Source organism: Pelecanus crispus, chromosome W (genome assembly GCF_030463565.1).
Source record: "Pelecanus crispus isolate bPelCri1 chromosome W, bPelCri1.pri, whole genome shotgun sequence".
Taxonomy (NCBI): domain Eukaryota; kingdom Metazoa; phylum Chordata; class Aves; order Pelecaniformes; family Pelecanidae; genus Pelecanus; species Pelecanus crispus.
Window position 1 is genome coordinate 11,850,202 of NC_134675.1, and position 24,773 is coordinate 11,874,974.

The 24,773-nt window shown below is 42.4% G+C and overlaps 1 protein-coding gene across 1 annotated transcript in view; it reads left to right on the top strand.

Moving 5' to 3' along the window:
- The first annotated feature begins 13,905 nt into the window (after positions 1 to 13,905).
- Positions 13,906 to 24,773, top strand: part of LOC142596429 (phospholipid-transporting ATPase FetA-like) — a 123,332-nt gene continuing 112,464 nt past the window's right edge. Inside the window, 3 exon segments of the mRNA XM_075725528.1 lie at positions 13,906 to 13,982; positions 14,205 to 14,736; positions 15,455 to 15,580. Coding sequence (XP_075581643.1) covers positions 13,906 to 13,982; positions 14,205 to 14,736; positions 15,455 to 15,580 — 735 coding nt within the window.

Consider the following 24,773-nt stretch of genomic DNA (forward strand, 5'->3'; position numbering starts at 1 on the left):
ATGTATGCATTGTGAAGGGAAGATTTATACATAGAGGAGTTACCAACATGGAAATTAGCTAAAACACAAGTTGCAGGAAAATTGAATATAAAGGAACAGAAAGAGTCTGGAAATAGATGAAAGAAGGGAGGCAGGAGGAGCCTTTTACTGTAAAAGCCAAGCGCTGAAGTCATTAAGGTTAAAAAAAAGTTGGCAGAATATTAGACTGATACCTAATATTAAGGCTAATAAACAATCTGCTTATTGAAGGGGCTGGCTTTAGCAGAACCTGTAGATGATAAATGCTTTTTATGGATCAGTTTCAGTGAATAGCACAGGGCTTTATAGTAGATATTATTGGAACACTGAAGATGACCCATATATATGGAGGCTTTTAGAAGTCAATTTAAGGTTCAGATGAAAATCTCATCTATAAGAAGTGATAAGGATGATACCAATATTCCCTTGAGTTGGAAGGGATGTTCAAATATGAAAGAACAAAACAGTATATGTGAATATGGAATATTATGTTTGAGATTAAATAGATGACCAGTAAAATAGCACAAGCGTTGATTAAAACACTAAAGTTCTTTTCAAGTGACTTGAAGGAATAACTATGAAGCCATCTTTGATAATACTGAAAAAATGAAGGCTGGTAATAAAAGGCCTGAAGAACACCAGTTTGACACTGCTTCCTTACTGTTTCTTGCTATTTTGTATCCATAGAATATTTTTAAATTTACTTAAAACAAAACCAATGTGGCTGGCTGCCAGCCTTCCATGCAGTTGTTCTCTCATTCCCCCTCATCAACAGGACAGGGAGAGAAAAATAAGATGGACAAGCTTGTGGGTTGAGATAAAGGCAGTTTAATAAGAAAAACAAAAGCCGTACACGGAAGCAAAGCAAAAATAAGAATTCATTCACTACTTCCCAATGGCAGGCAGATGTCCAGTCACTTCCTGGAAAGCAGGGCCTCAGTATGCGTACTGAGGTTGCTTGAGAAGACAAACACCGTAACCATGAATGTCTGTGTCAGCCCTATCTGTCGCCATCGTCCCTGTGCCCGCCGCCCCCCCCCCCCCCCCTTTCAGTTTTTATTGCTGTGCATGACATCATAGAATCATAGAATGCTTTGGGTTGGAAGGGACCTTGAGAGATCATCGAGCCCAACCCCCCCTGCAGTAAGCAGGGATTGAACCTGTGAACTTGGCATTATTAGCACCATGCTCTAACCAACTGAGCTAACCCGGCTGGTCATATGGTATGGAATATCCCTTTGGTCAGTTTGGGCCAGCTGTCCTGGCTACCTCCCTTCCCAACCTCTTGCCCACACCCAGCCTAATTGGCCTTTGGGAATGGGGTGTTGGAGAGAGAGCCTTGATGCTGTGCAAGCACTGCTCAGCAATAGCTAAAACATTGGTGCGTTATCAACACTGTTCTAGCCACAAATGCAAAGCACAGCACTATATGGGCTGTTATGAGGAAAGTTAACTCCATCCCAGCCAGACCCAGTACAACCAAATACAAAGCAACGGGGGGGGAACCAACCAAGATGCTGACTGGCCTTACTGATTTTGCCTTAAAGGATACTGGGGCAGGATGAAACATTGAAGACTGATTAGAAAATCCTTTCATTTGTGTTAAGAAAAAAAAAAAAAAGTAAACATTTCAGATGTGCAAATAGAGATGTCCAACCTGTAGTAGAAAGAATCATCCTAGTATAGAAGCTAGGGAATGAAGCTTTGCCCATAATTTATCTTTTATTATGATGCATTTCAAACATGGTGCAATATAAAAATTCTTCCTTTGAGATTAAAGGCAAAAAAATGTTAGGAAAAGACAAGTTACAGTTAACTGGACATGACTGGAATATAAAAATCTCATGTCCTTCATCTTATGATGTTGGGGGGTGGGGTGGGGAAGAGGAGGAAAAAAGGGTAATGCCGAAAGGTTTGGAGTCCCTTTCCACATCTCTTCCCCACCCCCCCCCCCCCCCCCCCCACCCCCCCCCCCCCCCCCCCCCCAACTCCCCAAAAGGACTTCCTTTTGTCTTTCAGCATTCAGAGCAGAATAGTCTTTATCTTGTTTTAGACATATAAATATTTTAAGATGGCCTCATCAGGGTAAAGGAAAATTAGAAGATGCTCAAAATAGCCTCTCTATTCAGAACTCTAAATTGAAATATTTAACTACCGTACTTAAGGCAAAACAAACTACAAAAGCGCTCAGTTACAGCTGAAATAAACCACTGAGATACCAGCCAAGTAAATAATACACAATTATTTACAGAATACAACGTCCAAACCAATAATTGGATGGTACTAATGCTAATTTTATTTGGTGGCCTTAATTTGACCTTAAAAGGGCATGCTTTGTTCTATACTTGGAAGTGGCCTCTTAAGTCTAAAGGAAATGTGTACTCTTCTGGCATTTTCTAGCACAATTCTTTAACTGATTCTTAAAACTTCTACAAAACTACCATTGGATGAATTGGAGATGATATTTTCTCCCAACTTTAATCTTACATTTTTCTGAGATATGGAAACTTTGCAAATAAGTTATGCTTATTATGATGCACTAAAAATACAGTTCTACGTACTAATTCCTAATCTGATCAATTGTATCGTTACTGGAAAGAGAAAAAAAATTTACTCAACTTTGACCTTTGTCCTGCACAGACCACTTGCTACCTCATTCGAAGGCAGACATGGCAGTGTGCGCTATTGGGTGAAAGCTGAATTGCATAGGCCTTGGCTTCTACCAGTAAAATTAAAGAAGGAATTTACAGTCTTTGAACATATAGATATCAACACTCCTTCATTACTGGTAAGAACTGACAGAATTACTCATTCTTTTTCTGGCATTAAAAAATAACAAAGTATAATAACCGAAACAACATCAACATGCAGTTTTACCTAATATTTATTTGCTAGTTTAACCACAGCTCTTTTTTTAAGTATTATATCAGTTTAGCAACTCTAACTGCTGGTATTTTGAAGGCTAAGTTATCCTGTGCTTGGAGTTGCTTGATTCATATGATACATAAAATGCATTTGTCAATCTAAATTGATACTACTACATTGTAGAATCTCATTAAGGAAGAAAATTTGGTGAACTGTTCCTCTTCAATTACAAATAAAGAATAGATAATCTGTGGAAGGAACAGTGCAACTCTTAATATTTTAGTGAGGGACTGCTAACTTCAAAATGCAAAAGCAAAAATTTACTGCAGTGCATAATTGAGAATTTCCATATGGATAGTTTTCCATATGGAAAACTCCCATATGGGGAGAAATTATCACAATCCCGTATAATCCTTTCCTGAAATTTCATTTTATTAAAATAACTTTAATATCACAACTGCTTTCAATGAGGATTTGATTTCATTCTGGCCTAAAATTCCGTTCTTCTATTCCTTCCTCAAATTTTAATCTAGAGGGGAAAAAAAAATGTAGAAGTCCATTGAAATAGGTTTCTTGTGTGTATGGGTGAAAAATAAGGCTTTCAAAGGGACCTTGCACAAACTCCATTAAAACAAAGGTGTCTCATTTGATTTTAATGGGCTTTGGATCAAGCCTTAAATCCTGATGTTGTGTAACATAATGGGCTTTGGATCAAGCCTTAAATCCTGATGTTGTGTAACATAAGTCTTTTTAATATAGATCAAACAGGATCATTCAGAAACCAAGGAAATAGCAGGAGTCAAGATTACAGTAGTTTAGCTTAGTTATTTTGTTTCTGAAATACAGCTTAACGGAAAGTACAAAGATGTTCTAACTTACTGTTAGTTAAATGTAAAGCTCTGCAACAGTATGTTGGGATGTGTAGGCTGCAAAGCTTTTTTAAGCTATACAGTATTTATTTTTAGTATTAAAAACTGTTTTAAGTATGGCTGTCGTATGGGGGATGGCAGAAAAAGCAATACTAATATAGCAATGGAATTAGGACAAACATTGTATCTGTGTAATGCTGTTTAAAATGCTTGAGATTTTTCCTATGAAAGTAGCTTTGTTTATCAAAATACGTAATAAGAAGCACATTATGAAAATGATTATTTTCCTGTGTTGATTTAAATACCTGAAGAGATTCACGGAGCTCCTAATTTAATGGACAATATTTTTCTCTTCTTGCAGTCCCCCCAAGCAGGCACAAAAGAAAAGACTCTCTGTTGTTGGCTTTGTACCTCAGGCCCAATATCCTTAAGTGCCAAAATTGAAAGAAAGGGCTACACCCCAGGTATGTAACAGAAGTAATTAGAGGATATGTTTTTCCTTCCCTTTTAAAGCTACAGTTTGTACTTACTGGTTTTTATATAAATGAAATGTTAAGGATATTTTTACCACCTCAGTCTGCATTTAGCAGACCTCTCAGTATACTCTGTTAACTAAGGCAGCACTACTTGTATCTCTAGATTATTGAAGGACCTTATCTATTTGTCTGGTATGTTTGTAGTTTTGGGTTGTGTTTTTTTGGGGGGGGGGGGGGGTGGGGGGGTGGGTGTGTTTTTTTCCTTTTAGAACAGCTCATTGGAATCTTGCTTCTGTTAGCATCAGTGGATGTTTTTCCTGGTAGAGCAGTGATAGCAGCCTCTGCATTATAACAGTATACAGAATGTGACAGTTTGCTTAAGCTGCCTTGTAAATGTAAATAGAACTTGAAATTCTGTTGTGTGGGGGTTTTTTGGTTTTTTTGTTTTGTTTTTTGTTTCAGGTGAATCAATTCAGATCTTTGCTGAGATTGAGAATTGCTCTTCCCGTATGGTAGTGCCAAAGGCAACCATTTACCAAACACAGGCATTCTATGCCAAAGGGAAAATGAAGGAAGTCAAACAGCTTGTTGCCAACCTCCGTGGCAATCCCAGCTCTTCTGGTTTCTGTCCTTGCTTTTTGTCCACTTCTGCTTGCTAGCCTGCTTGCCGTCCAGCCAGCTCAACTCTCACCCACGCACCAATCTAATTCCTTTCCCCATGTCTCAGTTTTTAGCAGTTCAGTCTGGTTGGGTGCCAGCTGCTTAGCCCTTCTATCAGCTCACCACCCACACTTCCTTCTACCCTGCTTCACCCATATTAGGTTGTCCCGAGTTGTCTGGGCCTGTTTCTCATCAAAAATGCCATCCACCTTCGCTTTGCTTCTCTTCTGTCTTTCTGGTCTAACACAGACTTGTTTCTAGCCATCTTATGTATCACCTTCACATTGTATATGGTTATATATAATTTAAACTTGGAGCACTGAAGAGATTAATACAGGTTTACATTCATGGTGTGGTTAAGCATGTGCTATAAAATAAAGTTGAGATCAGTGGTTTTACATTTTTGAGAGGTCTATGTAATTTGGATTTTAGCTTAAGGATTTAGGCAACCTAGAGTCATGCTCCTTTACATCAGACTACTGTGCAGGGTGAGATCCAGTAAAAGGATGTTGATGTATAAATAGGCAGAATTTAGGTCACCAAGTCCAAATTCAATATCCTAGAAATTCTTGATGAGTTTTCACCCAACCTTTGGAGGAGTGCCTTTTTTTTTATTTTATTTTATTATTTTTAAGTTTATTGGGTACCTAGATTTGCACTTTCATATATGCCTGGAACTGTCCCAGCCTCTACATGACCAAACACTGCAATCATGCTGAAGTCCACTCGGAATTCAGAAATTATGTGGTGTTCTGCTTTGGTCCCTTTAGGGGCTTTATCTAGTATGAGTTCTCACCACGCACTTGATAAATCTGCAAGATAGGATGTGATGCACAGTGATTGTGAGAGTAGCCAGAAAAACTTGCAATGATTTCCTGACTGATGAATTGATAAACTATTGTTAATAGGAAGATTCAGATTTTTTTTCATATCTCTTTACAGACCATACTGACTTGTTAGCTGATTTGAGGTGGAGATACTGTTTACCCCTCCTTTTGAAGCTGTTCCATTGTACAGAAAAGAATGGTCTAGAGATAGTATAAAAGTAAATGTTACTTTTCTGTCTAGTGGTTAAGGAGTTCATATCAAAGTAAGAATCTGGAAAGAAAAAGCCTACTCCAGGACCATTTCTATATTTCATGCAGTGAATGGAAAATGTAAAATATACTTAAAAAGTTCTCTTAACAGAGTCATTTTTTATCATCCTGTGTTGTATTTGGTTCTCAATCCATCCATAAAAATGAGAGGAATAAATTTCACTTTTTCATACCTGTTATAAGGATACATCTGTGAAATACTGTCATGTTATGGTGTTGAACGTTGACATATGTCATGTTACGGTAATGTGGAACTCTACACTGCAACACTGAGAAACTGCTTTCAGAAGTCCTAGATATAGAGAGGTCTACTGAGCTTTGTTTTGATACAGTCTGCACTGGAAAGGCTGTTCAATTGTTAGTCTTATGGCAGACTGAAGAGAAAATGTTAATAAATAAGCTTATTTTGGATTTAGTTTTATAATGGAGAACAGTATCATCAATAATGTAAATAAACATGGAGTTTGTGAAAATAGTTCCTAAATCTGAAATAATCAGAAGTTAGAAGCAGTTTCCCCCTTGTCTAACTTGTATCCTTGCAGAATACTTTTAATTAACAAGAATGTGCACAATTAAGAGCTGTATTTCTGAAAATACTGATCATTCTATTTTCAGAAGATGCATAAATATGTAACAAATAATCAAATTAAAACTTTTTGTTTGCAACTTTTTAGTTAAATGTATTTTCTTTTTATTCTAAAGATTTGCTAAGTAATAATTTAGAGTAATTTGAGTTCTGACGCTTATTTACAATTAAAAATAGAATTCTAAGTTGTGTATTAAATCACTTAAATTGAATGTTTCCAAGTTTTGGTTTGAGGAAAATAATTGCTAGTGCCGTTCAATTGAGAAAAATGAACAATTAAACACATACTTAGATCAGTCTTTTCTGGAAAATGCCACCAAAGGATAAGCTTACAGTTGCAGTCATCAATATATAAGCATGTGCTTGAAAGAGCATGGAGCCTTACCTCTGTGCCTGGGAAGATCATGGAGCAGATCTTCCTAGAAGCTATGCTCAAGCACATTCTATGGAAGATGGGGAGGTGATTTGAGACGGCCAGCACGGCTTCACCAAGGGCAAGTCCTGCCTGACCAACCTAGTGGCTTTCTATGAAGGAGTGACTGCATCAGTGGACAAGGGAAAAGCAATGGATGTCATCTACTTGGATTTCTGTAAAGCGTTCGACACAGTCCCCCACAGCATCCTTCTCTCTAAATTGGGGAGATATGGGTTTGATGGGTGGACTGTTCGATGGATAAGGAATTGGCTGGATGGTCGCATCCAGAGGGTCGTGGTCAATGGCTCGATGTCCACATGGAGACCGGTGACAAGTGGGGTCCCTCAGGGGTCCGTACTGGGACCGGTGCTATTTAACATCTTCATCAATGACATAGACAGTGGGATCGAGTGCACCCTCAGCAAGTTTGCAGATGACACCAAGCTGAGTGGTGCCGTTGACACGCCAGGAGGACGAGATGTCATCCAGAGGGACCTGGACAAGCTGGAGAGGTGGGCCTGTGTGAACCTCATGAGGTTCAACAAGGCCAAGTACAAGGTCCTGCACCTGGGTTGGGGCAACCCCTGGTATCAGTACAGGTTGGGGGATGAAGAGATTGAGAGCAGCCCTGCGGAGAAGGACTTGGGGGTAGTGGTGGATGAAAAGCTGGACATGAGCCAGCAATGTGCGCTTGCAGCCCAGAAAGCCAACCGTATCCTGGGCCGCATCAAAAGAAGTGTGGCCAGCAGGTCGAGGGAGGTGATTCTGCCCCTCTACTCTGCTCTGGTGAGACCTCATCTGGAGCACTGCGTCCAGCTCTGGGGCCCTCAGCACAAGAAGGACATGGACCTGCTGGAGCGGGTCCAGAAGAGGGCCACCAAAATGATCCGAGGGCTGGAGCACCTCTCTTATGAGGCCAGGCTGAGGGAGTTGGGGTTGTTCAGCCTAGAGAAGAGAAGGCTGCGAGGAGACCTTATTGCGACCTTCCAATACTTAAAGGGGGCCTACAGGAAAGATGGGGAGAATCTTTTTAACAAGGCCTGTTGTGACAGGACAAGGAATACTGGATTTAAACTAAAGAAGAATAGATGTAGACTAGACATTAGAAAGAAGTTTTTTACAATGAGGGTGGTCAAGCACTGGAACAGGTTGCCCAGAGAGGTGGTAGAGGCCCCATCCCTGGCAACATTCAAGGTCAGGTTGGATGGGGCTCTGAGCAACCTGATCTAGTGAAAGCTGTCCCTGCTCACTGCAGGGGGGTTGGGCTAGATGACCTCTAAAGGTCCCTTCCAACCCAAAGCATTCTATGATTCTATGACTTTTCAGCTTCCCATGCTCTGCCAGGTACACAAGAAACTGGGAGGGGGCACAGCCAGAATAGTTGATCCAAACTGCCCAAAGGGCTATTCCATACCATATGACGTCATGCTCAGTATATAAACTGTGGGGGGTTGGCCAGGGAGCAGCGATCGCTGCTCGGGAACTGTCTGGGGATCGGTCAGCGAGTGGTGAGCAATTGCATTGTGCATCACTTGCTTTGTATATTATTATTATTATTATTATCATTATTATATTGTTATTATTATCATTACTCTTTTACTTTATTTCAATTATTAAACTGTTCTTATCTCAACCCAGGAGTGTTTCCCACTCTTACTCCTCTGATTCTCTCCCCCATCCCATCAGGGCAGGGGGAGTGAGCCAGCGGCTGCGTGGTGCTTAGTTGCTGGCTGGGGCTAAACCACGACAAATAATAGTAATAATAATAATAGTAGTAGTAGTAATAATAATAACAATTGTAATGACAAAGAGAACAACAAGAGAGAGAAAAACAAAACCCAGGAAAAACAAGTGATGCCACCACTCACCAGCTGCTGACCGATGCCCAGCCAGTCCCCGATCAGTGATCACTGCCTCCCGGCCAACTCCCCTCAGTTTATGTACCGAACATGACGTTATATGGTATGGAATAGCCCTTTGGTCAGTTTGGGTCAGCTCTCCTGGGTATGCTCCCTGCCAGCTTCTTGTGCACCTGGAAGAGCATGGGAAGCTGAAAAGTCCTTGACTAGCATAAGCAGTACTTAGCAACAACTAAAACATCAGTGTGTTATCAGCATCCTTCTCATTCTAAATCCAAAATGCACCACTATACCAGCTACTACGAAGAAAATTAACTCTATCCCAGCTGAAACCAGGACAGGAATATTTTCTGGTTTATCTTTCCCAAGAGTGCTATTTGACCACAAATCTAGTACATGCTAGGCAAAGCAGAGGCATCCTTTTGGCGCCCTCATTTCTTGTTTTCTCTCTCCTTATGGTGATATTATCAAACGCTGCTTTTACGAAAAGGGCAGGATCTAACTTTATCTTCAAGTTAAAAATTTACTGGACCTGAGGCAGAAATATTATCATTTGACCCTCAAGATTTTTGATTTTAGACCTTGATCTGATGTATGAAAACGGAGATATGTCAGTACATCTGCTAAGTGGGCCCATTGTTAGTGATGCCAGAAAAAAATCATTTTGCATTAATACCTGATCCAGGGACATATGAAATGTTTTACATGTGTTAGCAAATTCCAGTTGCCATGTAGTGTTCGTTTAGTGCTAACAGGAATCTGAGCTCAGTACCAGGCACAAAAGACAGAATCCATGACCACAAAAGTATATTTCTTGCATTTCATTTCTTCAGGAGGAAGGAGTATTCTAGTTCTTTTGAGGCAAAAAGACATGATAAAGATCTTTATTTAATAATGGAGGACCAGGCAGGAGGGAACAGGGCTAAACCCATTTATGGTGGTGTATCTGAATGGTCTTGCCTCAGTTTTTTTAAAATTAAAGCCCTCACACTCAGCACAAGCTAGTCCATTTCAGACATGAAAATGCATGTGATTGCCAGCATACATCATCTCCAGCCACAGCAGCCAGAGAGGCTCCGTAGAAGAGGGGGCATCTACACATTGAAAATATGCAGTTTTATAACATGGAGCCCTTGAAAGCCCCTCCTTTGAGTCAATAATAAAAAACACTTTTGTCTGCCAGGCAGCTGGGCATGTGCCTGCTCCAAGCAGGGCTTGGCTGTAATCTTCACCTTTCCCATTTCCATCCCACTTGGTTCTCACCACTCCTCCTGCCACAACCACGCTCACTGCACCCTGTCAGACTCTGGCTGCATTTCAAGGCAGGGATGGGCTTTGTTTTCGTGCGGCAGAGCAGTTGGCACACCGGCACCAGGCAGGTTGAAGCATTAGATTGACACTCAGGTAATTAAGGGTCAGCTTTTGTCTGTGTCCCAGACTGGCTGTGAAACGTAGATATTTAACCACTGTGAGCCTCAGGCCTGCCAAACAGCTCTTCCCTTCACCCACATATTCTCTGATCCATATTAAAATGTCAAGCTTGTTAGGTAAAGATCCCTGGCTTTGGTTTTGTGACCTTATTGTGGCCTTCCAATACTTAAAGGGGGCCTATAGGAAGGATGGGGAGAATCTTTTTAGCAAGGCCTGTTGTGACTGGACAAGGAATACTGGATTTAAACTAAAGAACAACAGATTTAGACTGGATATAAGGAAGGAATTTTTTGCAATGAGGGTGGTGAAGCACTGGAACGGGTTGCCCAGAGAGGTAGTGGAGGCCCCATCCCTGGCAACATTCAAGGTCAGGTTGGATGGGGCTCTGAGCAACCTGATCTAGTGAAAGCTGTCCCTGCTCACTGCAGGGGGGTTGGGCTAGATGATCTCTAAAGGTCCCTTCCAACCCAAAGCATTCTGTGATTCTAAGATCATGATGGACAGAGAAACAGGGGCCAAAGCTAGAATACTAAATATAGTTTAGAAGGGACATGGTTGTGTTTGATTGTAATGCCCTCTAGGGAGTCTGTGTAGTATATTGGATTTTTGGCTCTTTCCCTTAGTATACTTCCTATGGATGAAAATCCCCACTAGCTTAAAAAACATCTTAGGCAGTATTAAATCCATCATAGTTTATAACAGAGTTTCATAACCTTTTTTCTAGACAAGAAAATTGTCAGTATTCACCTTGACCCAGTCCCTGAGTGGGTTTTGGGTATTCTGTTGTTACTGTGGGTTTTTTCATTTGTTTATGGGTATATATGTGCACCTGCAGTTTTGAGACAAATATTTCAAATATGGTTTTAGTTAGTGCAAACTCCTTCAAACCTGTCTGAAGTTGGTCAACTTTACAGAGACTGTAGTTCTGTCTGGAAAGCAGATTTTCTGCATGGATGGTCTCTGTGCATACCAAATAGTAAGACTTTACTGACTTATTGGGCTACTGAATATGTGAAGCTTAACATAAAAAAGCACATGCAGTAGATCTAACCTCATGCTTCCTACAAAAGCAGATGCTCAGAATAACTGTACTTTACATCCTCAGGAAGTCTGATACTTCTATCTAGGATTTAGATACACTATAGATGATGGATGTGTTATACAGTAACAGTGCATATGTGTAGTGGAAAACTTCTGGATTTATGGCAGCCTTTGTCAGAACACAGAACAGAAGGTGTTAGAGCAGCTGTCCCTGCTAAGGCAGAGGTTTCAATGCTGATGGACTGTTAGATGGCAGCAGCAGCTCTCCAAATCCCAGGCTGCAGGGACTGCCTGAGGACTCTCTGATGCCAGGAGAGATGGCCCTCTATCCTGCAGGAGACGTGCTGTCTTGGAGGAGCTGTGTCACCAAATGGAGGAGTTATGGAAGTGAGCAGGTTGCACAGCATCAGAGAAGGTGAAAGGGAGATGGACAGGATCTTCTCTGAGACACGCAGCAGCTTGAAGAGCCCTGTACTCCAACTGCAGTAGAGATGCAGGCGGTGTCCACCCCTAGTATTAAGGTAAGCGCAACCTCTGGAGAGGGTGAAGAATGAAAGCTGGTGGCTTCTGGCACCAAGAGGAAGGCTTCTACCCCATCTAAGAGCTTACAACTCCGAAATAGGTTCACTGCCCTCAAAGTTGAAGGGGAGACAGATGTGCCTTCAAGCAAAGGATCTGGTTCACCTGATTGTAAACTGTGCAAGACCACCAGGAAGAAGCAGTAAGTGATTGTAATGGGTGACTCCCTGCTGTGGGGGGATGGAAGCACCCATCTGCCAACCTGACCTATCATCTAGAGAGTTTTGCTGCCTGCTGGGGTCCTGGATTTGGGATGTTGTGGAGGGACTTGTCCAGCCCTTTGACTACTACTCCCTGCTGTTATTCCATGTGGGCACCAATGATATTGCCAGGGGAAACCTGGACAGTATCAAAAGTGACTACAGAGCTCTGGGGGCTGCAGTCAAGGGCATGGGGGCCCAGGTGTTGTTTTCCTCAATCCTGCTGATGAGGGGAAAGGGTGTGAGTAGGAGGGCACTGATAATACAAGCCAACAATTAGCTGTGGAACTGGTGTTGGCAACGGGGTTTTGGGTTTTATGATCACGGGACCCTGTTTGCAGATCAGTGTCTGCTTGGGAGAGATGGGATCCACCTCACTAAGCAGGGCAAAACTATTTTTGTCGATAGCATGGCTGACCTCTTAAGGAGGGCTTTAAACTAGGAATGATGGGGGAGGGAGAGAGTTACCAGCAGCCCTGTGAAGGAGTGATGGACAGGGTCTTTGAGCAAAGGGCCTGGGCTAATGTGAGAGGAAGGGATCTGTGATGGGTTGACCTTGGATGGCTGCCAGGTGCCCACCAAGCTGTACTCTCACTTCCCCCTTCCTCAGCAGGACAGGGGGAAAAAAAAATAAGCTGGAAAAGCTTGTGGGTCAAGATAAGGACAGGGAGATCACTTAGCAATTACTATCATGGGCAAAACAGACTTGATAGGATGGTGAGAAATAAAAACAAAACTAAAAACACCTTCTCCCCCTGCTTCTTCCCAGACTCAACTTCATTCCTGACTCTTCTAACTTCTCCCCACTGCCCCCCAGCAGCACAGGGGGGATGGGGGTTGCGGTCAGTTCATAATGCTTTGTCTCTGCTGCTCCGTCGTCCTCACATGCTCCAGTGTGGGGTCTCTCCCACAGGATACAGTTCTCCACAAATTTCTCCAACGTGGGTCCTTTCCACAGGCTGCAGTTCTTCATGAACTGCTCCAGCATGGGTCCTTTCCATGGGGTGCAGTCCTTCAGGAACAGACTGCTTCAGCATGGGTCCCCTGTGGGGCCACAGGTCCTGCCAGAAAACCTGCTTCTTCATGGGTTCCTCTCCACAGGTGGCAGTTCCTGCCAAGAGCCTGCTCTTGCGTGGGCTGTAGCTTCCTTCAGGGCATGTCCACCTGATCTGATGTGGGGTCCTCCACAGGCTGCAGGGTGGATATCTGCTCCACCGTGGACCTCCATGGGCTGCAGGGGGACAACCTGTCACCATGGTCTTCTCCATGAGCCGCTAGGGAATCTCTGCTCCAGTGCCTGGAGCACCTCCTTCCCCTTTCTTCTTCCCTGACCTTGGTGTCTGCAGGGTTATTTCTCTCTCTTTTCTTTTTTTTTTTTTTTTTTCTTTTTTTTTTCTCTCACTCCTCTCTCTCACAGCTGTTGCTCAGCATTTTTTTTTTTTTTATCCATTCTTAAATATATTACCACAGAAGTGCCACCAGCGTTGCTGACTGGCTCAGCTTTGGACAGCAGTGGGTCTGTTTTGGAACTGGCTGAAACTGACTCTGTCCAACATGGGGGCAGTTCCTGATCTCTTTTCACAGAAGCCACCCCTGCAGCCCCCTGGCTACAAAAACCTTGCCACGTAAACCCAATACAGGATCACAAAATCAACAAAACAGGACTTAAGCAGGGGTCACCTCCAGCATTTGTGTGTAAACAAGGAAGTGCCTACAAGGCACTATTATGGAGAAATCCCCAAAACCCTTTCTGGGAAATCAGCATGCTGGAGTGCCTCTCTGAAGTACCTGTACACTAATGCACACAGTATGGGAAATAAACATGATGAGTTAGACATCTGTGTGCAGCTGCAGGGCTATGATCTTTTTGGGATTCTGGAGATGTGGTGGGATGGCTCCCATGACTGGAGTGTTGCAATGGAGAGATACAGGCTCTTTAGGAAGGACAGGCTAGGAAGATGAGGAGGGGGAGTTGCCCTTTATGTGAGAGAGTAGCTGGAGTGCATAGAGCTCTGCCTGGGAATGGATGAGGAGCCAACTGAGAGCTTATGGGTAAGGATTAAAGAGCAGACAGGTTAGGGTGACATTGCAGTGGGTGTCTGCTATAGGCTGCCTGACCATGAAGAACAAGTGGATGATGCCTTCTGCAGACAGCTAGAAGCAGCCTCGCATTTACAGGCTCTGATCCTTGATGACAGTTTCCAGCCCCAAGTGATAGCAGAGCCAACGAGGAGAGGTGCTCTGCTGGACCTCACACTCACCAACCTGGAAGGGCTCGTTGGGGATGTGATGGTCAAAAGTGGCCTTGGTTGCACTGACCGTGAGATGGTAGAGTTCAGGATCCTGAGGGGAGGGAGGAAGGTGAAAAGCAAGCTCATAACCCTGGATTTGAAGAGAGCAGACTTTGGCCTCTTCAATGATCTGTTTGGAAGTGTCCCATGGGATAAGGCCTTGGAGGGAAGAGGGGCCCAAGAAAGCTGGTTAATATTCAGTGATCACATCCTCCAAGCTCAAGAGCAGTCCATCTTAGTGAATAAGAAGTCAGGGAAAAATGCCAGGAGACCTGTGTGGATTAACAAGGAGCTCCTGGCCAAACACAAGCATAAAAAGGAAGCATACAGAGGGTGGAAGCAAGGATGGGTAACCTGGTAGGAATACAGAGACGTTGTCCAAGCATGCAGGGATGAGGATAGGAAAGCCAAAGCCCCCCTGGAACTGAATCTGACGAGGGATGTCAAAGACAACAAGAAAGGCTTCCTTTTATTGCCTACGCATTTATAAAAGGCTGGGGAAAATGTGGACCCATTGCTCAATGAGATGAGGAACCTGATGATACAGGATGTGAAAAAGGCTGAGGTGCTGAATGCCTTTTTTGTCTCAGTCTTTACTTGCAAGACTGGCCTTCAGGAATCCCAGGCCCCTGAGACCAGAAGGAAAGTGAAGCAAGGAAGATGTACCCTTGGTGGAAGAGGATCAGGTCAGGGAATACTTAAGCAAACCAGACATATGTAAGTCCATGGGCCCTGATGGGATGCACCCACAACTGCAGAGGGAGCTGGCTGATGTCATTGCGAGGCCACTCTCGATAATCTTTGATCAATCATGGCAATTGGGAGAAATGCCTGAAGACTGGAGGAAAGCAAATGTCACTACTATCTTCAAGAAGGGCAAGAAGGAGGATCCAGGGAACTGCAGGCTGGTCAGCCTCACCTTGATCCCTGGGAAAATGATGGAGCAACTAATCCTGGAAACCACTTTCAGGCACATGAAGGACAAGAAAATCATCAGTAGTAGTCAGCATGGCTTCACCAAGGGGAAGTTGTGCTTGACCAACCTGATAACCTTCTACAATGAAAAGGCTGCCTTGGTAGATGAGAGGAGAGCAGTGGATATTGTCTACCTGGACTTCAGGAAGGCCTTTGACCCTGTCTCTCATAAGATCCTCATGGAGAAGCTGTTGATGTATGGGCTAGAGGAGCAGATAGTGAGGTGGATTGAAAACTGGCTGAATGACTGGGCCCAGAGGCTGGTGATCAGTGGCACAAAGTGTAGTTGGAGGCCAGTAACTACCAGTGTACCCCAGGGGTCAATACTGGGTCCAGTCCTGTTCAACATCTTCATTAATGATCTGGATGATGGGGCAGAGCATACCCTCAGCAAGTTTTCAGATGACACAAAACTGGGAGGAGTGGCTGATAGGCCAGAGAGTCATGCTGCCATCCAGAGGGACTTGGACAGGCTGGAGAAATGGGCTGACAGGAACCTCATGCAGTTCATCAAGGGGAAGTGCCAAGTTCAGCACCTGGGGAGGAACAACTCCATGCACCAGTACATGCTGGGGGCCACCCAGCTGGAAAGCAGCTTGGCAGAAAAGGACCTGGGGGTCCTGATGGACACCAATTTCAACATGAGCCAGCAGTGCACCTTTGCTGCAAAGGTGACAAATGGTATCCTGGGGGGGTGCATTAGGCAAAGTATTGCCAGTAGGTGGAGGGAGGTGATCCTTCCCCTCTACTCATCAATTGGAGTCTGATGTCCAGTTCTGGGCTCCCCAGTACAAGAGAGACATGGACATACTGAAGAGAGTCCAGTGAAGGGAATCAGAAATGCTAGACTAAGTAGATGTAAAAACAGTTTATATTTTATCTGAGGGTAGAGAGATGTTCTCTTAACACCTGTTCCCTCATTCTTTTTCATAGAATCATAAAATGGTTTAGGTTGGAAGGGACCTTTAAAGATCATTTAGTCTAACCCCACTGCCATGGACAGGGACGTATTTTACTAAATCAGGTTGCTCAAAGCCCCATCCAACCTACTTTGAATACTTCCAATGATGGGGCATCCACAACATCAAAGGAAGTTCATCCGGATCATTCAGCTCTGCTGTGACAGATTATACACTCTGCCTTATGTCTGAAGGTGGTGTGACCCTTTTACACTGGGAAGCATGGATCCAGTTGAGCAGGCCCTTGCACTTTACTGCAGTATTGGTAATTTACAATACCTGATAAAGATCCCTTCCAGTGAGGCTCAAGTGCATGTTTTTGATGGTATACCTTAATGTAAACCCAGTCTCCTGGTTTCAAGGAGGGACAAACATCAGTGGCAGGTTCAGGTAATGCTTCTTTCAGCTGTGTGTGGAAAGTCCTTATATATTTCATTAATGCCTGACAATATTTTAGAAGAGTGTTCTCTGCCAATTGTAAGTTTGCCTGTACAGGAGCTCAAGACAATTGCATGGGTCTGCCCATTAAAATCTCATGCAGTGACAGCCCGTGTTTTTTATGAACAGTACTTCTTATATACATCAATGGGAGAGATAATGCATCTGACCATTTCAGGCCAGTCTGCACAAATTTTTTCCAATGTGGTTTCCAAATCAGAGTTTTTCCTCTCTACAGTCCCACTGGATTGGAGATGATAGGCAAAATAACACTTTTGTTCCATTTGTAGGGCTGCACAGATTTTCTGCATTACTTGTCTGGTAAAATGGGTCATAGAAACATATAATTCCAACCCCCCCTGCCATGGGCAGGGACATCTTTCACTAGATCAGGTTGCTCAAAAAACCCATCCAACCTGACCTTGAATGTTTCCAGGGATGGAGCATCCACAACTTCTCTGGGCAACCTGTTCCAGTGCTTCACCACCCTCATCGTAAAGAATTTCTTCCTTATGTCCAATCTAAATCTACCCTCATTCAGTTTAAAACCATTGCCCCTTGTCTTGTCATTACAGGCCTTGTTAAAAGTGTCTCTCCATCTTTCCGCTGGGCAGGAGGAAACCCTATAGGTCAGGTACCTTATTCATCATTCTTCACACAGAGTCTCTTTAGTAAAGGAAATAAAGAGTTTTCACTAGGCACCATGGGGAGGGTGGCTCTAGAATGTAATAAAAACACTGATATAGGTAACAAAAGTTCAAACAAAGTGGTTCTCTAGTTTACACCAGCTATACACAAATGTATTTCATACTATAAAATGTTCCACACAATCACACCTAGTCAAGGAAAACTCCACATTAATGTAACAGATATTTTTATTACAGGTGAATGAAGCAAAATACACAAAATTCATTTAATAAGCATGGAAAAAGATATCAGAACAACACTACTGAGAAAAGGTTCCACTGGAAGTCAGGAATTCTGTCACAACTGTCCCTGTAATTCACTTCCTCATCTGAAACAAATAACTTCATGAGCGATAGAGGTAATAAAAACTGGTTTCTGATTAATTTGTGTCTTGAGATTAAGCTCCTCTGAAGTTTAGTAAATGTTAAGTTTATCTAGTAGTGGAGGGTCTATGAAGCCTCTTTCCCTCTATACAACTGTCTGCTTTCACTGAATCTGTAGATGCCTAACTACCTCTAAAGCATCTGCTTCTCTTCAAATTTTTGAAAATGGCCAAAAAATTCAAAGGCTGTTATGGAAGAAAGAAAAAGAGAGAAATCAACACGCAATACACTATTTCATAAGCTTTGTTCCTTAAGGAAAATGGGCTAAAAAAGGTATTAGTGATGTTTACTGTTTCTCACCTTTTTTGATAGATTTATTTTATAAACATTTCAAGATGATAACTAACTCCTTGTAAACTTCTATTCTACCTTTCATAAAAGGTTCCCAATAACAGTAGTGCTCTCTTAACAAAGTAAATACAGCTACTATCATTTTTTTTAAATACATATAATTTAATTACATGAACTGAAATATGGTGAAGAAATAGAGCCAGTTTCCTTCATTTGAGGATTCAACTGTAACACTGCAAATGGATTCAGATGTGAAATTAAATAAAAATGTTTAAGTATATGAGAAAGGTAATGAACAAATCTTATTTTACAGTGTCTTATCTTGGAAGAAAGAATTAATAGCAGTAGTTGGGGACTTTTAAACATATCACAGACAAACAACTAACAAGTTTCTTCAAACACAGCAAACAGCTTGAACATGGGAAAATAGCTGTACTCCAACCAAAATGACCAGAGACCTTAAACTAAGTTTTACTTTTGCAGATATTAAAATGAAACATTATTTACTATCATGCTTTTGTCATTAAAACCAATTCTCTGATATTTTGGATCAGCATTATTGCATGGCAATGCCTACAGCTCCAAAGGTGGTCAACCTCAGTTTTAACACTTCTTTGTAATCGTCCATCAAAAAATACCTTGGAGGGAACTCAATGGCTTCTTGCTCTAGAGAAGCAGGAAGAAAAGGAAGGAACTTGCATAAAAATCTTAAGTTTGCTTAAACTGCTAGTGGCAACTTAGATGTCTCTTCCAGTTGATTATCTGCCAGACAATTTGCCAAAGCATTCTGTCATCTAAAAAAATAAGAAAGTAAAATACAGTAAATTCTTCTGCTCTTAGCAAGCCAAATGCCTGTATGTTGGGTGGCTCTAGGGTATAAGAATGTCATTATGTAAGTACTGAATCTCCAAAAGCAATAGTCATAAAGAAAGCATTGTTGAGGAACATATTTTTAAAACACACTTGATGGAAAATACATACATCTTCTGAGAAGTTTAATGTGCTAACAATAAACCTGAGCTTTACAGGGTACCTTATAATAATAGGCCCAGTCCTTCTAAATGTTTTTTAGAAGGAAAGTAATATCATGACCAGACTCGCTTTAATTATCTAATTATATAGAATCATAGAATCATAGAATTGTTTAGGTTGGAAAAGACCTTTAAGATCATCCAGTCCAACCATTAACCCAACATCACCAAGTCCACACTAAACCAATTAAGGGTAGACTAGACTAAACCATGTCACCAAGTGCCATGTCTACCCGTTTTTTGAACGCTTCCAGGGATGATGACTCCACCACCTCTCTGGGCAGCCTGTTCCAATGCTTGACTACCCTTTCCGTGAAGAAATTTTTTCCTAATATAATATGTTTACATTTTGTTATGCTAATCTCATTCTCTCCTTCAGATATTTATTATACATCAGTCAATTTCATTGCATTGTATGCAAAACATGGAAAGACTCACAAATATTTAAACAGTGGTTTTATACAAAATATACTGCACATTGGGAGAGGCATTTGTATTATTTTCTCAGAAAGCCACAGTTCTTTCAATTACAGTTATTATAAATTTATGTCTCGTTATAAAGTGATTCTGATGGAATTTGGGGATTAAGTACTGTAGTCATTGCTGTTTCTTCAGAGGAGAACAACTGTGACCTACAAAAAGGCAAGTTGCAATTAATAATCTAATTTTTAATATATATTCAAAGGTTTATTTACAAGCAATGCTCCTACTTATCTATTAATCAATCTCCTTGAATTTGACCATTTTCAAAAGACTGATCTAATCCTGATTGTCTGAGTTGGAATAAATCATGGCATGATCCTGGGAACTTGGCAAGTACATCAATGATTTTACATCTGGCATCACACACCAGCGGCATGTTGAGGGAATGAAACATTTTCAATTTCTTTACTTTGCCTCATTAGTCATTATGTGGTGATGCATACATTATCAAATGTGTGCAATCTGCAACTCCCATGACAGTTAGAAATCCAACAACCTAGTAAAATTAATTACATGTTGAAATGCTAATTATCTTGCGCAAAAGCTAATGAGATTATTAGCTCTGCTGAAAATTGTATTTATAAATCAATATATGCACTGTCAGTGAGAATAGTAACTTACTGTATATGAGAGGAACCTGTTGCAGAAACAATTAATGTAGGGGTAACCTTAAAGTGTCACAAGTACTTTGTCAACCTTCAAATCATTGCACAGAAGGAAACAAAGGTCTTTTTACCAAGTCTGTGTCAAGAGATGTTTTTCAATTAGCAGTTAAAAAAACCTGTATGCTCAAAATTAATCTGATGAATTCAATTAGATCACAGGTTCAATCCCTGCTCACTGCAGGGGGGTTGGGCTAGATGACCTCTCAAGGTCCCTTCCAACCCAAAGCATTCTATGATTCTATGGATTTAATGAAGTTTAAAGAAAACTTATAGAACAAGCCTTTTTATTTTAATTAATGACTTAGGGGTCTTCAGCCACTGAGAAAATGAAAGGTCAAATTTCAAGCTGCAAGTCAAAAGGGTTATAATGGATTATTATTTGCAAACTGCATAGTCAACTGAGAAATTTCCAATCTGTAGAATTAATTTTTACATCTACTGTGTAAGTCAGAGGATTTGTAGGCACAAGTGAGAACAACTCTTGTTCTACTAGTTCTCTTGTACTAGATCACTTCTTTTGTTTTCTTTGAAAATTCACTGCATAAAATAGTGCATTCCAGTCCGTGTGTTAGTAAGACTGATATTTATGAAATAGTAGTGCTTTTCTACATACTTCAACATCTTCATTTTTTCATTGCACTTCATGTAACAGTCATCTTGTCTCTTGAAAACTGATTATAGACAAAATCCAGGGCCCACTGAAGTCAATTGATATCTTTGCAGGCCTTTCCACAAACTCTATCTTTTATGAACACTACATCAGCACCAGTGTGAAATACTGTGTGAAATTTTACCATTTATTGTAAAAAATAGAGAAAAGAATTTAATCAACTCATATAACTTTATAATTAGGAAAAATGGTTACAAGTGCAACAAATTTTGCTCAAATATGTTAATTATTTATATTACTCTTTGTAATTACTTGTTCTGTGAATTCATCACATTCATATTAATGAAGCATTGCTACTGAGCTCTAACTGGTCATGGAGTAGCTTCTACTTCTCATTACATAAGCAAGCACTTTCCAGATAAATATGTTCAAGATGTAGTTTCTATAACTATTCATGTGTGTGACTGATACTTGCTTTTCTCACTTTTTTGTAAGTAGGTCTCATAGTATATACTAAAAAATATACAAAAGAGAAATAGAATTGATTTTAAAATGCCAATAAATGCACATTTGTTTTGGGTTTGGAGGGTGGATTTTATGGGGGAGGTTGTTTTATTTTGAGGTTTGTTTGTGGATTTTTTGCATTATCACCAAAGTCTATTTACAAAACTATATTAGGTTTACATGGCAAGGTTGGGGGGGGGGGGGGGTACATGCAGGGGTGGCTTCTGTGAGAAGATGCCAGAAGCTTCCCCCCATGTCTGATAAAGCCAGTTCCAGCCAGCTCCAAGATGGACCTGCTGCTGGCCAAAGCTGAGCCAATCAGCGACATTGGTAGTGCTTCTGTGATATCATATTTAAGAAGGGGTAAAAACTGCTGCAGAACAGCAGCCAGAAGAGAGATGAGTGAGAATAAGAGAAACAACTCTGCAGACACCAAGGTCAGTGAAGAAGGAGGGGGAGGAGGTGCTCCAGGCACCGGAGCAGAGATTCCCCTGCAGCCTGTGGTGAAGACCATGGTGAAGCAGGTTGTCCCCCTGCAGCCCATGGAGGACCACATTGAAGTAGATATCCACCTGCAGCCTGTGGAGGACCCCATGCTGGAGCAGGTGGATGTGCCTGAAGGAGGCTGTGACCCCGTGGAAACCCTGCACTGGAGCAGGCTCCTGGCAGGACCTGTTGAAAGGACCCATGCAGGAGCAGTTTGTTAAGAACTGCAGCCTGTGGGAAAGACCCATGTTGGATAAGTTTGTGAAAGGCTGTCTCCCGTGGGAGGGACCCCACGCTGGAGCAGGGGAATAGCATGAGGAAGAAGGAGCAGCAGGCAACGTGTGATGAACTGACTGCAACCCCTGTTCCCCATCCCCCTGCACCGCTTGGGGGGAGGAGGTAGAGAAGTCAGGAGTGAAGTTGATCCCGGGAAGAAGGGGGGGGGGGGGGTGGTTTTAAGATTTGTTCTTATTTCTCATTATCTTCCTCTGATTTGATTGGCAATAAATTAAATTAATTTCCCCAAGTCAAGTCTGTTTTGCCTGTGACAGTAATTGCTGAGTGATCTCTCCCTGTCCTCATCTTGACCCACTAGCCTTTCGTCGTATTTTCTTTCCCCCGTCCAGCTGCGGAGGGGGAGTGACAGAGCAGCTTGGTGGGCATCTGGTGGCTAGCCAAGGTCAACCCACCTGTCATGGTTTAACCCCAGCAGGCAACTAAGCACCACACAGCCGCTCGTTCACTCCCCCCACAGTGGGATGGGGGAGAGAATCGGAGTAGTAAAAGTGAGAAAACTCGTGGGTTGAGATAAAGACAGTTTAATAGGGAAAGCAAAAGCTATGCACGCAAGCAAAGCAAAGCAAGGAATTCCTTCACGACTTCCCATTGGCAGGCAGGTGTTCAGCCATCTCCAGGAAAGCAGGGCTCCATCACGCATCCAGTTACTTGGGAAGACAAATGCCGTAAGTCCAAACGTCCCCCCCTTCCTTCTTCTTCCTTTGTGAAATGTCTGTAAATTGTCCATAAAAGTCCACAAAATGACCATTGAGGCAGAAATCCTAGCTACTATAAAGAAAATTAACTCTATCCCTGCCAAAACCAGCACATTCTCCACCCCTTATTTCATACCATTTACATCATGCTCAGGTCTCACACTATCCAATACATTCTTTATTAATCTGGGTGATTTTTACTGCTATACTGTTGATATGGCATATAGCAACCATAGAAGTGATGACATACAGTATTATAGAGCAATTAACATCATACAATTCAGTTCATTGGCTATTTTCACCCAAAATCAAATCCCCTTGAGGTACACATCAGACTTCCCCATCCTTTCGCATCACCCACCAAGTGCACCCAGGTCCTTGAACAAAAGCAATCCCATGAAAGGGTTTGCCTTTGCCCTAGGCAGGAGTAACCCAGACTGTCTTCCCCAGCATATTTCTTATGTGCACTACAGGGACTTTATCCCCTTCTACAGTATGTAAAAATTTTGATTAGGCAGGGCCAGCTCGATTGGCAGATCCCCTACTGTTGACTAGCCAGGTGGCTTCTGCTAAATGTGTATCCCAATGTTTGAATATCCCACCACCCATTGCTCTCAGGGTAGTCTTTAACAGTCCATTGTATTGTTCGATTTTCCCGGAGGCTGGTGCATGGTAAGGGATGTGATATACCCACTCAATGCCGTGCTCTTTGGCCCAGGTGTCTATGAGGTTGTTTTGGAAATGAGTCCCGTTGTCTGACTCAATTCTTTCTGGGGTGCCATGTCGCCACAGGACTTGCTTTTCAAGGCCCAGGATGGTGTTCCGGGCAGTGGCATGGGGCACGGGATATGTTTCCAGCCATCCGGTGGTTGCTTCCAACATCGTGAGCACATAGCGCTTGCCTTGGCGGGTCTGTGGGAGTGTGATGTAATCAATCTGCCAGGCCTCCCCATATTTATATTTTAGCCATCATCCACCATACCAGAGGGGCTTGAACCGCTTGGCTTGCTTGATTGCAGCGCATGTTTCACATTCATGAATAACCTGTGCAATACTGTCCATAGTTAAGTCCACCCCTCGGTCACGAGCCCATCTATATATTGCATCTCTTCCTTGATGGCCTGAGGTGTCATGGGCCCACCAAGCTATAAATAATTCACCCTTATGTTGCCAGTCCAGATCCACCTGAGCCCCTTCAATCTTAGCAGCCTGATCCACCTGCTGGTTGTTTTGATGTTCTTCAGTGGCCCGACTCTTGGGTACATGAGCATCTACGTGACATACTTTTACAACCAGTTTCCCTACCCAAGCAGCAATAAATTCGATCTAGCACGTTCCAGTCAAACTCTTCTAGTCCCCTGTTGGGTGCCAAAAACAGTGTTGACAATACAGGGATGTTTTTATTATTGCTGAGCAGTGCTTATACAGCGTCAATGCCTTTTTTGTGCTTCTCACACCACCCCACCAGCGAGTAGGCTGGGCATGCACAAGAAGTTGAGAGGGGACCGAGCTGGGACAGCTGACCCCAACTGACCAAAGGGATATTCCATACCGTATGATGTCATGCTTGACATATAAAGCTGGGGGAAGAAGAAGGAAGCGGGTGGACGTTTGGAGTGATGGAGTTTGTCTTCCCAAGTAACCATTATGTGTCATGGAGCCCTGCTTTCCTGGAGATGGCTGAACACCTGCCTGCCGATGGGAAGTACTGAATGAATTCATTTTTTTGCTTTGCTTGCACGTGCGGCTTTTGCTTTCCCTATTAAACTGGCTTTATCTCAACCCACGAGTTTTCTCACTTTTACCCCTCTGATTCTCTCCCCCATCCCACTGTGGGGGGAGTGAGTGAGTGGCTGTGTGGTGCTTAGTTGCCTGCTGGGGT